We start from the raw sequence: 14929 nt of genomic DNA, 5'->3' as shown, positions 1-14929 counted from the left end.
TTTTTTTTTTTTTTTTTTTGAGAATTTTCAACTTTCTTCTTTGGTGCTCAAAGATGATTATGGAAATTTACGAACTTTGATGTTGAAGGTTTAGGATAAAGACCACTTTATTGCGCTAAACCAACCGGTTCGACCGGTTTATCCAATGTCTCTTTCCTTTTAGAAACCCACTCATAAAAAATATCTTAAACTCTATGGGTTTTATTGTCACAGATACTTTACAAACTCTTAGGTAATACAATCCTATATAACTATCCGCGTTATACACCTTCATCTCGTAGTAATTTATATTCGAAGAGTGTTTATACTTTATACTATGCAGAAATATATAAAGATTTGCCAGACGAAAAAAAAGCACATAGAAAATTCGGATACCTTGCTTGTTATATTCCACTTCATTATTTATTTACCTATCTTTAGTGCTTTGAAATTATCCACTTTATATTTATATTTTTTTTTTGGTTTAATTTTGTGGATCGTCTAAGTTGAGCTTGAAAGAGACAAGACTATGATTCGATTAGTGTCTTGACTTTGAGTCATATACTCATATTGGACTTAGGCTGGGAAAAAGTAGGATCCACTTATCTCCGTTTTTTTCTTTACGTCATCTCTAACGTATGTCCCACGTCGTTCTTTTAACTCTTTCAAGTGAGACTTGGTTTCTGAAATTACCTGGAAATTACTATTGTTTTGGCCAATGTTTTAGAAATCGTTAGGCGTTACTTAGGCGGTCAGGGTAGACCTAGCGTTTAGAAAAAAAATCAGAAATTAAACGAGAATTAATTGGGAACTAGTTTTAAGATTATTTTATTAAATTAATAATAAAATAAAAAAAAAAATATATAATATTAAATATATGTATAATTCTAGTTATGTTAAAAGAAAAAATATCAATTTTTATATAGTATTGTCTTTAAATCACGGTAAAGACATAAAAACCTAATTTTAAAAGAAAATTTTATGATTTCCATTAAAAAGTTTGTACATTAGTTATTGTAAGACATCATAAACTCTTAATTTAAAATATCTAAATAACAAATATATATATATATATATATGTGACTTATATTTGGCTACAAAAATAATCGGTATATACAAAATTAAACGTGAATTAACTAGATAATCGATTATTTTGTCCAATTAACTATATTGAATAAATGATGCTAGGCGGGGATTAGTCATTAATCGAAGCAGAGAGAATGGAGTTAATTCTGTTTATGTCTGTCCAATTATGTATGTCATAAGTTTTACCCATCCCTCTCTCGGTGGTTCCCATTTGATTAACCGTTCCACCCGCACCCCTGTGACACTCCCAGACCGAGCAACCAAAACCGCTCTACACACCTCTGCAGCTTTATCCCTTATCCACTTCAACCTATCTCTGCAAATTCCCCGCTCACCAAATACATCACCTCCACTTCCACGCCCACCAACATGCCATACTAAACAAGGTTGGCCAATTGGCCCAACTCGGGTTTAGATTATCAAACAACCACTCAAATAAGGACTGAGCAAAAAAAATTTGTTGGCGTTGTGGAGGGACCAACCTTCGCCAAATACCTTCCATCGCCGGACAGAACATGCGTGATTGACTCCTCAGCCCCATTGCACACCGAACATACCGCAGTGTCCCCCATATGCTAAATGGGGACTTTAGAACAAGGGTTTTTTTCCTAATTAAAAAAGGTTTTTAAACAAACAGCTCAATAGAAAAATATGATCGAGAAAACCGTGCATGGTTAATTAAGGAATTTAATTCTAACAATTGATAAGTCTATAATTTTTAATTAGGATAGTACGCGCGCGCATGCGTGGTAATTAGAACTTAAAGAAAAACAGTTTTGATATTATAGGATAAGCTGATTTTTTTATTTAATATTCAATAACTGACATCTTAAAATATAATGTTTTATCTTTTGAATTCAAACACTTGGTTAACCCATTTAACTATTTAGCTCATCAAATTAAATGAGTTCACGCGTTAACTCAACTCATTTGTTTAAATGATTTGGGTTAATCCATGAACTCATTTTATCTAAACTTATTAGGCAATGAGTTGAATTGAGTTGAGTTAATCATTTTGACATCCTTAATAATAACGTCCAACAAATTCAGACCTGTAAATATATAAAGTGTATTAAACAAGTTTACTTTAATTTCATACAAAACTTGATCTTTATATACATAATAATATCTTACATAGTCTTGTGATGCTCCAGTCCCTTGAACTCTGGTTTTACAAAGATCTTCAAAGAGGCCAATGTGTTTTCAATACATGGTGAACTTATAGACATTTACAATTTAAAGTGAATATATTGGTTACTTTTTGATGATTATATCAGAACTATTTTATGTTACATACCTTCATATTCTCCGACCTTCCAAAACCGCATTACACAAAGGTTCGGATTTATATTAGATGGCACCCGTTTGATTCCCATGAATACATGAATTGAGAAGTGTAGTTATCTTTGGCACGACACTTCACAGTTTCATTCCTAAATGTTTATAAAATTAATAAAAATCTTAACAGAGACAACTTTAAATGTAAGTGTCCTAAAGGTAGAGTAAATGTCTTTTACATGTAATTCAACAGCGTGATGACAACTTCATTACTATTATTGGCACTCTCATGTCTTCTTTTGTCTTCCACATCTATTATCCCACAAACATCTAATTCGAAAAAAAGACAGAATTTAGCTTTCCAAAGTGTTGCAAATCTATTTATGGTAAAAGTTTAATTTGTATTTTTCTATGGGAGGGACCAATCACTACAAAAAGGTTATTTTACATCATTTATTTTAAATATCTGCATCACCTTTAAATGATGTAAAAATAATTTGCATCACTTTAATGAATGATTTATATTTTGTTGATGCAAATAATTTGTATCAATTTATTTTAAACTGATGTTAATATTCAAAATATTTGTATCGATTTTTGTAATCGATGTTAATATGCATCGGTTGCAAAAAGTGATTTAAATTTCACATCGGTTAATAGAAATGATGTTAATATTTTTGTTTCAATTATAAAAAGTGATGTAAAATATTTATATCATTTATAAATAATCGTTCAAAAAATTAGTTTTAATTTCATAAATACTTATAATAATTGTATCACTTATCATAAGTGATAGTAATATTTGTATCAGTTGGAAATAACCTAAAATGAACGTAATATATTATTTTAAAAACAAAAAAAATATTAGTTTAAATATTTTCCGAAATTTCTGTTCATCCATTAATTGCTATGTCAAAATTTTCTCCTAAAATCACTCCTTTTCAATTGAAATAAAATCTTTGAAAGATTTTTGCAATACATCACTAAAAATAATAGAAATAAACAATCACAAACATGATTTAGCATCACATCTTTTTTCATCAATCTTGAAAACTTTCATTCTTTTCTTCTGGTTCTTGTCTTCTACTTGTAGTCATGATCATGATTATGAACCTTTGAATTATCATTTTAGTTGAGGACATTTATCTGCAAATTTAGATTACAGTAAAAAGAAAAAAAAATCTAAATTGTAGAATACTTTAACTCAATTAAAACAATAATTGTATGTAGAAAATTTTAGAATATCTTACTTTTGTTTTCCCAAACCGTGAAGACAAATACACAATTCCCAATTTTCTTTCTTGCCTATATGCTGCAAAACTGTTTCGGTTGTTTGTAACAATAACAACGTTCATGATGGATTTGCCGCCTGAGTAATGAACAAAAATGACAAAATACTGAACAGTTAGCCATAGTTATGAAACGGAAACTAAAGAACAATAAAATAAAGAAGAGGCCAGAGAGAACTGAGAGAGATTTGATACAAGAAATATTTTTGGAGATAAGAAAGATCGTGGGTGAGGAAAGAAACAAAATCAGATCTTATATATTTTGATATTTTAAAAAGGAAAATTCATTTAATTAGTGTTGACAGTTAAAAAAAATTTATTTTTTCAAAATCAGTATCTAAAACAATCTACGTTTGTAAATGAGAAACCCAATTATTAGGTTAGCTAAGATTTGTAATAATCTGAAGATAAAGAAACAATACATACAAAACAAAGTTGTCAAAAAAAAGAAAAAATACATACAAAACAAAAAGAAAAATATTTTTTAGGTTTCTTAGATATGTAATTTTCGTATATAATAATTAGGATTCAATTTTTTATATATTTATCTTCTAAAAATTCGTTAATTTGTTGTCAAAAAAATATTTAATTTATTAATGCTATTAATGTAATTTATTTTAGCAACAGTTTTGATTGATGTAAATTTTGTATCGTTTAAAAAAATGATTTTACTAAAAATGAATAGATACATCAACTATCTAAATGATGTAAATTTCTATTTTACATCAATTTTATAAAAGTGACACAATATAATAGAAATTGAATCAATTTTAATTAATTGATGCCAAAATAGTTAATTATAATATCAGTTGTAATAATTGATGCTAAGTCATATATATTTGCTTCACTTATCAATAAATAATTTAATATTATATCATTTAGTTTTGTGATACAATTTAAGTAATACAACTTACACATTTTTTTGTAGTGAATACACAAAGTTACAAAATTCCTAAAAAGGTTATAGATTTCCGAACACAAAGATACATTTAACTGTATTCACGGATTGTACCATAACAATATAAAATTAATTAAAGAAACACTTACGAAAGAGATGGGATGATTTATTCTTCCACGATATATATCATCCAAATTCTCGAATCGAAAATCGAATGTAATTCTTTGGACTCAATGGTTGGAGCAGCGTCATTGTGGTATCATCCGTAAATTTAATTTGATAAGGATGATGAGTATTCCTCTCCTTCAGGGTTGGATTGATTACTTTGAAACTTCTAATCTCATACCACTCACCATTGTCGATTATTTCTGGAGTTTATTTGGTAAATAAGCAGCTTCGATTGTGTCACCCTTCACAGTTTAATAACAGCTGTGTAAAAAGTCTTATATACAAACTGTTAAAATTTCAAATTTAAGTAAAAATGTTGTTCAATTAACGACACTAATCTTTACATCCACAAGAAGCAGAACTCGTTTCGTGAAAAACTCGCTGATACTCCAAGAATGTAAGACCTTGGCGTGGATACACCATTTAGTTCTTCCGAGACGAAGATCATCAATATAATCGAATCTTTTTCTCAAATTAGGTTTTTTTTGGTTTCTTCTCTGTTATCGAAAACGAAAAGGGGATTTGAGATTTGTAAGAATACAAAGAGTCACGATCAAAAGTTGCGTCTTAATCGTTTTAGTGTCTCACCTTTGGTCCGACTATTAATTATTTTTAATATTATATAAATAAATACAGTTTTAAGGTAAGTTTTGTCACCCTTGCATGTCCAATATTAAATTTGTGTTAACATATTGAAGATGTTTTCACGTTTTCATTTTTTTAAACTCAAGACTTAGATATGGATATGAAAAAGGATAATATTACGAAGGAAAAAAAACTCTGAAAATCGAATAACAAATGTATAAAATGAAACGGTATAGTAGATATTAGATGTTTAAAATAAAATCATATCTTTTCAAAGACTTATTTGAAAACCATATTAAGGTTTTTTTTTGACATTTCCCTTCTTCATCTATAATCAAAATCTTCAATCATTTTTTTCTTGTCATCCTAGAGAAGGCAACGTATAGTTGTCCATGTGTAAATACATGCTTAGGTAAAAACAATCCAACATTTTCCAACATCTGACCTTGACTTTTGTTAATAGTAATCGCAAATGCAAGAGCAACAGAAAACTGACGACGCCTCATAAGAAAGGAAAACTTTGCATTTGGAGGAGACACAAACATCCTAGGGATAAGAACTTTATCATTAATGTTTCTTTTACCTGTTACAATCTTTGCTTCAATAATGTGATTAGTCATTTAAGTGACAAACAATCTCGCAATGTTGCATAAACCTCCTCTAGGATCAATATTCCTAAACAACATGATAGGTGTTCCAGTTTTCAACGTCAGAACATGGTTAGGTAATCCAGAAACGTGAATAATGTTTAAGAATTTCTGAGTGTAGATCATTTTGTCGTAAGCACTTGTATCGGAAAGTTTCAATACTATCTGAACTCAAATATTGTCTCCTTTCCCCTGCATATATTAAAACCAAAATAAGAAACTGTTTACATTAATTTTTGTTTTTAAAAAACGAACTCTTAATATACCTGGAAATTGAGAGAGCATGATAAAAAATTATTAAAATTTATAAAACTATAAATTCAAGAGAAAATAGTTTTTTTTTCTTTGTTTAGTTATGGTGAAAGCAAACGATAGCATTGTATTTATAGTTGTAAATGACCTATCTTTTTAGGGTTTCCAGTAAGGAAGTGTATTGTCGTCGGATTTTTTTTTTCTGCAGAAGCCCATTAATTTTTAGATTAACATCGATCTACAAACAATCTAAGCCCATTAATTATCACAAATTCGTAGAATAAAACTGAACCATAGTTGTAAAAAGGGTATTTTCCGAAAATTTTAGGGATATATCTAGCAAATTCTCGTTTTGTAAATAACTTTTTATGCAATTAGATTAATTCTGCCGATTTTTTTGAATTATGTTTAATGCGAGAAATAGGAAAATGTACATTCATGGGCAAAATACTTCAACGCCAAAAGTATATTTCATTAATAGCAAAACGGTAATCCGTGAGAGTGAACATGAACACCTTTTACTTCTGCTTTAATATAATAGAACATATTTTACTTTTAGATTCTCTGCATCAAATAGTAGAACAAAATATTATGCTTCATAAACTTCTCAGCATATAACGAATATATTTGAGTTTATGGATATACACAACGAATAAGATGGGATAATGTAGAAGGGATACATCTTATAGAAAAAAAAAAGATATTATATTATATCAACTGGAATTTATTAAGAAATAACTTTTTAATTATTAAGACCAATAATTTGAAAAATAATATCCAAATATTATTAAAAAAACAGAAAAGAATTAAAAAAAGAAAAACACAACTCCGCCAATCCGAAGAAAAAGTGATGATAATTTTCATAACACCATAAACCTACGAAGTTTCATAGAATATTCTAGGGCTCCCTTTCCTACGATACATCGATCACTGTTCAAGCCGACGAGTTCGACGACACCGGAGAATGCACCACAACTGGTTGGAGGAGGTAATCGAATCTTTGCACGACCCATTACAACAATTCCTTGTGATGTTCCAGATTCCCTAAACGAATATCCTCTAGCCAATTCAATGTAAAGATACCGTGTATGAGAATCCAAATGAATCACAAATTCATCATTAAACATTACATATTGACTTTTGAAACCCGTTTCCACACTCGTTCTGTATTCTTGAGTGTCGTCTGTCCATGCCATAACTATATATTTGTTAGCACCATTGTAAAGTTTCAAAAAGTCTCTGTCATCGTTTGTGAGTACTCGAGAGATCCGCACGATTAGCTCTGTACTTACGTCATGTTCAATTTTTCGTTTTCCTTCACGAATCAATCTCCGTTTTCTTCTCGCTTCTCTCGACAAGTTTATCATCGAGAAAAGAAATGAAAATGTAATTTAAGATTTGATGTCTTTTAAGGTTTGAGAATTCTGTATATATATAGAGTGGGGTATTAAAATGAAAAATATGTTATGCACATGAATATATTATTTAGGGCTTCGAGTTTATCCACTTTATTTTTTTTATCCATATTTTTTTTATCACTTATTTATGATTCGATTAGTTTAGTTTGTAATTATCCAACGTTGTTATTTATTTCTTTCAAGTGAGATCTGTTTTGTGGTTTGGCTCAAAAGGCTTTTAATAACGGTCCAAATAGAGAAAAAGGATTAATCTTGTTTGATCAAAAAAGGTTTGGTCTTGTACCAAATGTTGAAAAATACATACATATTAAGCCCAATTCACTTAATTTTTAAGAGGGTTTCTTCTTTAGACCAATGTGTATGCTTCAGTTCTTGAGATCCACCCTTTAATCCTCTGCAAATCAGTAAATCATAAGGACAATGAGTTTATGTGAGGCTTTTCTTCCGGATTTTTATAAGAAACAAAACAGTACTAGATTTAATGTTGTTACCTTTGGAACAAATAAACAAAGCTGTAGTAGAGAAGAAGCAATATCAAAGTGATGATGGAGAAAATAAAGTATATCTTATTCCTCTTCTGCATAACATAACTATGATTAAATGTACAAGAAGATGTAAAACGAGTTTTGGTATGATGTCTCTAAAAAGAATAGATAAAATTGTGTTTAATTATTACCTTTGGTTTTTTAGACAAAGGCCTTGAACCTCCTGAACATGTATGTGCATCACAGAACTGGCGCAAGAAGAAGTCTACAGTTTTAAAGTTAGAAATCCCATAAGAGGTGGGTGAATCTTTATGGATCAATACAAGTAAAAAATGTTGACAGAATATACGAATGTTTTGTATCAGTGAAGGTTATAAACTTATAATACCGTGAAGACGGTTGGCTGATGGACCCTTATTTACCGGAAAACAACTATTAGCCAAACTCTGCAATGCCACCAAAGGGACCAAACACGAAACACGAAGCAAAACATAGGGAAAATGATCAGAAATGAGAATCTTTTAATGAAATGTTCTTTGTAATTATCAGAAGTTATACAGTTTCTATGAGCTTTAGAGTCCATGAACTGAAAAATCTGTATTTGATTGCTTTAGTATACGCTATGCTGACTGAACAACCTTTTCAAAATTAGACTGATATCTATAAAAAAATCATTACCTCGCATAAGTGCCGGTTTCTTGCAGCAGCTGCAGGATTACACTTAGACTTAAGCCGAGGCGTGCCTACAACAAGATCACAATGCAATGCTCCACAAAGATCCGCCAGACATTTACCATGACTCTGGTTTTCAAAATTTAAAACCGCACAAAAAATGAAATACATAAGAAGGACCATAAGATATGAATCGTTATAGACCCCCCAAAGAGTATGCATTTTCACAGAAATACAGATCTGCATACCAAATTAAGCAAATTGTAATGGCGTGAATCGAAATGCTTGTCGAGGTACTTCTCTTCATAAAAAGACTTTTTGCAGAATCCACAACGCTGCTCGTTTATATCTGAATGCAATTTGTGCTCTTCTTGTTCTCTATAAATGTCATTGTCTCGATGAACTCTACAACCACTCGGCAACTGATACCGCTCCTTTTCCACATACGGCATGAGATACTACTTCACAACAACAACAACAAAGATTCAATGTAAAATTCAACAGATTTTGCCAAATAAAAACCAAAGCTTTCAACAAATTCAATACCTCTTGAATGATGTTCCAAGCAACTCTGCTACGTTCCCTTGAACAATGAACCTCATGAGAACCGTCTTCTATACTGAATTATATAATCTATCCAAGCATCAGAACTGGTTTATAACGAACCCCTAAACGAGTTTAATCAATCACATTTGAGAAGAAATTTTAAATTCACAATACCTTCCATCTCCAGGATCTTTAAAACCCTGTAGAAAACAAAACACAAAGCTTTACCAATTTGAACCAAAGTAATGATTTTTCGAGAATTCTAAGTTAAATCCCAAGTATATATCTAACCAGATTTCAGAACTGAGTCAGATCGAGCACAAACCCTAACGAGATTTAGGCATTCCTAACAAGAAAGCCCTAAACTTTTTACCTCGAGGTTCTGTTGAATTCCAGAACTGGGGAGTGAGAATCCCCAAAACTGAGAAGAGATAAAGAAGAAGAGGAGAATGAAACGAGATGGGCATCTCCAATTCGATCTTTCCATCTTCGTTTGTACACACACGAAACGATCAAAGAAGAAGAATTCAAAATTGTTTTGTGTGTATCGATGAAAAGTGAAGGTTTTAAAGGGGTTGGGTTATTGTTGTAAAGTGGTATTTATTTAACACTGAATTGTAATGGATTTTGATGATGTATTTGTAAAAAAATCCAATGATTTTTAAACAAAACAAACAAAAAGTGTCTTTCATTGCACTAAATTTTTTTAAGTGCTTTTAATCTTTTTTTTCTTTTCAGAATTAACCACTGACTAACTCTTTCCAAAACTTTTATTTAAGGCATCCTTGAAGAGCTAATTAATTTTGGTTATTTTGACCCAAAAGCCCACTTATCATTAAATAAATCTACAGAGGATCAAGTCAAATTATATGAGGTTCAAGGTAAATTGAATTATTAACTTTAAGGAATCTCACATCGGAAAAACTTGAAGGTCTAAGCTAGTATATAATAAGAATGACTTCTACCATTGGTTAACCAATTGGCTTCGAGGAATGAGCTCATGCATCTTCCCATGGTTTCATAATCCTCGACTCAATAGGGTTCTTTCTAATAAGTAAAATGGATACATATATGACCAAGAATGATGAATCTCTAAAGAGAAAGCGTCTTCGAAGGGAAGAAACATGAGCCAAAGCCAATTGGTCTTCTTTTTATGCTATATGTATGAACCGCCACCAATAAATTCTCTGAATTATGAGGGAAAGTGTTAGATGTTCTGCGACCTCGGTGAAAGGCTTTCCATAAATTCTCTATATATAAACGTTTTCATGGTATAGAACAAATTATTTTATTACCTTTGGTCTCTTCGTTTGAACAGTGTAAGTAGAAACATTGCAGAAGCCTATAATGTATATATAACTTAATTCCAAGTTTTCATTCTGGAAATTTTATCTATATGTTTAAATACTGTCGGATTATTGACTTTAAACTTAAGTTAAAATTATTCGTTTATAACTTGAAATGTATTCAACAGATATGGTAGCAGTTCCTGGACCGATCATAGACGACAGATCTACCGTAACCCGTGGAGAGGCTTAACGGCACGAGACACTTCAAGAACAAGACAAACACTGTTAAGTCCACGACCTGGTGAGAGAGTTCACGGAGTTAGCAATAGTATTCTTAATGATAAGAACAAACCTATTTCGTTTCGAATCAATTCTCATGAAGCGGTTATTGAGAACACTGGAGTAGCTGAAGTTGTTCCAAGAATTCATAGAAGCTTCGTCGAAGGCATGAAAACGTTTAACAAATCATGGGGACAGAACCTTTCATCCAATCCTAATCCTTCCACCGCAACACGACCACAACATCATATTTCTACAACACTAAATTCTTATCAATGGGAGAATTCTCAAGTGGCAGAAGGATCTGAGGACGTTTTGAAGAGGAACCAAGATTTGGATTTAAGCTTGTCCCTTAAGGTAGCTCGGACACACGACAACCTTGGAGAATGCTTGTTAGAAGATGAAGAAAAAGAACATGATGATCATCAAGATAGCCTGCAGGGTTTGTCTCTTTCATTATCTTCGTCAGGTTTATCAAAACTTGGTCGAACCATTAGGAAAGAAGATCAAACTGAGAGAAAGATTGTGGTCTTGGCAAGTCCCCTTGATCTCACTTTGTGAATATATAAAACAACATATATATACATATATTCTAAGTGAGATCTTGAGGTACTTGTTGATGGAAGACGGTTCTGTACTTTTATCATTCGTTGCATATACTTTGTGACAAGACCCATAATTAAGGAAATAATAGAGACATTTTTTAAAAACTTTTTTTTTTGTCATTTTTCAACATAATTATGTCGAGATGTTAATTTAAATATATGTGAACTGTGATCGAGTTGGGAGCTAGCAGAGACTTGTTTTCTTCTGAATAATAACCAAGCAATACATTAGTGAGTCTATATGATTTTGAGAGTTACAAGACATTGCACGTTGTCTTACTTGTGTCTTCTTGTGAGACATTGCAAATTTATGTGTAGTTCCCGTTTTCACTCACCCTCACACAACAAGTATCCTAAGCCAATATTTTGTTTTCAAACATGGAGAGCTTGTCTGAAAAGTTATACACTAACGTTGAGTCAGTGAACCCAAGTTGCTTCTTCTTATATACTATTTTCAACCAGATCAGATATTCAGATTAAATAGAAGTCTGATGCTTCGAACATAAAATTGACGTACGCGAAAGTGATAAAGACTCCCGAGTCCTACCTTCTGCTATATATATAATTATATATAGCCTTCCAAACTAAACGATCAACCATACAAAAGATCGGAAAATATAAAAATATTAAAATTAAACAATAGCTTCAAAGCGGTAAATTTATAGAAACAAAAATAAAATGTCAAATTGACGATTTGTGGAAAGATACCTTACATTGGCTTTGGGGTAGAATATATTTTCTAGAAGAGGATAATAGAAAAAAAAATATGTTTTGTTAAAAAAACAATTCTGATGCCAACCAAAGTTTATTTTAGTTGTAGTCGTGAGGTTTAAGGGAAAAAAACTTTCGTTAAGAGAAAAATGGAGAGAAAGACAGATGTACTTGACATAGAGATGTGTCTTGATCCCCTCGATAGACAACAAGTTATTTGTTATTCGCATATAATCGCATATAATAAGATTTGGCTATATATCGTTTTATATATTTAAGAATATTTACATATTTCCAGAGAATCAAAACTATGGTAGGATTTTGTTGTTTTGTGACTACTAACATGTGTCTTTGTTGTATCATTCTTCCCAGTCCTTAATAATTTGAACAAGTATATATATACATATTCCATATTGTTAATTAAGTCGAAACATATTTGTAACGTGAGAGATCCAATTTTCTTTTTCATATATTTGACATCGTATAATTCTTACAAAACTATTTTGGAGTGGCAAAATTAAGTTTTCTATTTAAAGCTTCTATAGATGAACTTTTTAGAGTCAGTGAAAAAAAAGGTAGAAATCTGATCTATTCACTATTCCACAAAAATGATGGAATAAATGTAATGTTACGTACAAAACACCAATAGCTAGAACACCAATAATGTTTGAAGAAAAAATTGAAATAAAAAATACTAATGAATTAGAGGCGAGGAAGCAAATTTCGTAAGGCGAAACTAGCAACGACAGAGTAAGCCTTCTGTGAAGGATGCACAGAATCAAAGAACAAATACTTGGACACATCGTCACAAGTCCGAGACGTTGGCTGGCATAGAGGTCCTGCCTCAAGAAACCCCGTCCCGCAGCATCCTCTCAGTGTTTCCTCTATTCCTGCATATATAAATCTTCAAATTAGAAACTACGTCACAATTTAACTAAATATGTGCAAGATAAAGAAAAGAAAAAAAACTTAATCAGTTACTTACCGTATTTACGAGGATAATTGATCATGTCTATTAACGGAGAGTAGATATCGAGGTAAAGAACCTTGGAACCTCTAAGCCTCTGACTAAGACGGAAGGTTAGACTCTGTAGCTTTCGATTGTAAACCCTAGAATCAGCGTTCTGGTGTTCCGTACAGGTCCTACGATGGAAGTTGTGAGAAGTGAAGCTAGCAACTGTTACTTGCACTGGAAGGCATCCGATTGGTGGTAGTCCAGCTACTGTAATCCTTCGTGCTCCTGCGTTGTATAGTCTCTGCAAAGCATTTGTAAGGTTAGAAATATGTTAGTGGATCTCTCTCATATATGTAAGTAATCTTGTTAAATATTTTTATAAGATTATATAACTATATATTTTTTATTAGATTTATATACTAATAAGTTAAATATTATTAAACTATATATGAAATTTAAAAGATAAGTATGTAACTAAGTACCTGGACAAAAGTTTCGACTTTGCTAAGTAGAAAATCCTGATAATTCGAAACAGAGATGANAAGGATGTAATTGTTGTTGCCTGGATCCACCGTAGAGTCGCCGAAGGCGTAAAGAGCTGTTATTGGTGGGGATGGTAACGCATTGGTAGGGCTTAGAAGTTGGAGGAGGGGAAAAAGAGTGATGAGGAATGTAAGAAGGATTGGTTTGTAATGATGAGAGTTCATGATTTGGTTTTTGTGGAATGATTACAATAGAGAATTTTCGATTTTTTTTTTTGTTTGGTTAGATCGGAATGGCCAAAGTGTATATATAGAGAGAGGGGTCCAAAGATTTTTCACAATAGGAATAGGAGTTGTATACATCTTGAGGTGGCAGATTTTTTATTATAGGAATAGGAGTTAAATAATTTATAAAATAATTTTATATTTCCTTATTTGGCTGCAAAACATAGAAGCTTCTGCTAGGGTTATCTGAGAATTTTTATATATTTTAGATTAGATATTTATAATTTCTATTTGCAATGATTGTCTAAATTAAGAAACTCTATGTTAGTTGGATATATTAAGCCATACGTACATTTTTGTTAGTTAGAGAGAGCATCTGAAATACATAAATCATAAATACATGTGCAGAAAAACAATTGAATGCGTTTACTCGTCTCTCTCTCTCTGTATAAGACCATCATCACTTTTAAGTTTCTATAAATCTATAATAAAGAATAGAAAATTATTGAAAATGACTAGGCGTGCAAAGAGCTGGCATGTAGCTCACGATGAAGCCTTTAATGCGCGCACATTAACTATGTGTAATTGTAAACTATGGCCAGTGGGAAACTAGAGTCCTAATTACTTTGGAGTATAGTTTAGTTATATCAATTTGTAACTCAAAACACTTCAAGTACGAATTGATTTATGTTAGATTACAGCTACAAATTTAAAACCTTTATAACAAAGGAAGAGATAAATTTTATTTATGTGGAAATAAGTGGTGGGATAAGTTGGTCAACCAACCGATATTCCAACATTAGTGGGCATAACATGGCTAGGTACGTGAAAACGTGTGCTCTCGGTATCTTCCGCTCCTTCTCTCGTCAATCGAGACAAGATCTTTTATGACTTGACGTTTGACGCATCATATGATCGAATCAAAAAGTTTGTATCACAAAAAATCATCTACTTTCTGTTGTAAATGTTTGTTTCATATGGGCTTATTTGGTCATAACCATGAACTGCACTTATATTGATGTAAAACCCATACAAGATTCGGGTTATATGGCCTGCAGGACTAAACCGACATAAGTTCTA

The 14929-nt window shown here is 31.5% G+C and overlaps 2 protein-coding genes and 1 pseudogene across 2 annotated transcripts; 1 reads left to right on the top strand and 2 right to left on the bottom strand.

Annotated features, from left to right (window-relative positions):
* On the bottom strand, window positions 7834-9904 carry LOC104724438 (annotated as a pseudogene).
* Window positions 10173-11432, top strand: LOC104728414. Its single transcript, XM_010447392.1, has 2 exons — window positions 10173-10177; window positions 10778-11432. Exons 1-2 carry the CDS (start codon window positions 10173-10175, stop codon window positions 11430-11432), a joined length of 660 nt encoding a protein of 219 aa, XP_010445694.1.
* LOC104728413 (GDSL esterase/lipase At2g40250-like) lies at window positions 12821-13849 on the bottom strand. Its single transcript, XM_010447390.2, has 3 exons — window positions 13625-13849; window positions 13173-13443; window positions 12821-13077 (listed from the first exon to the last, which is right to left on the bottom strand). Exons 1-3 carry the CDS (start codon window positions 13847-13849, stop codon window positions 12890-12892), a joined length of 684 nt encoding a protein of 227 aa, XP_010445692.1. The 3' UTR covers window positions 12821-12889.

Source organism: Camelina sativa, chromosome 11 (assembly GCF_000633955.1).
Source record: "Camelina sativa cultivar DH55 chromosome 11, Cs, whole genome shotgun sequence".
NCBI lineage: Eukaryota > Viridiplantae > Streptophyta > Magnoliopsida > Brassicales > Brassicaceae > Camelina > Camelina sativa.
The sequence above is the reverse complement of the archived record's forward strand: the minus strand, read 5'-3'. Positions and strand labels throughout refer to the sequence as shown.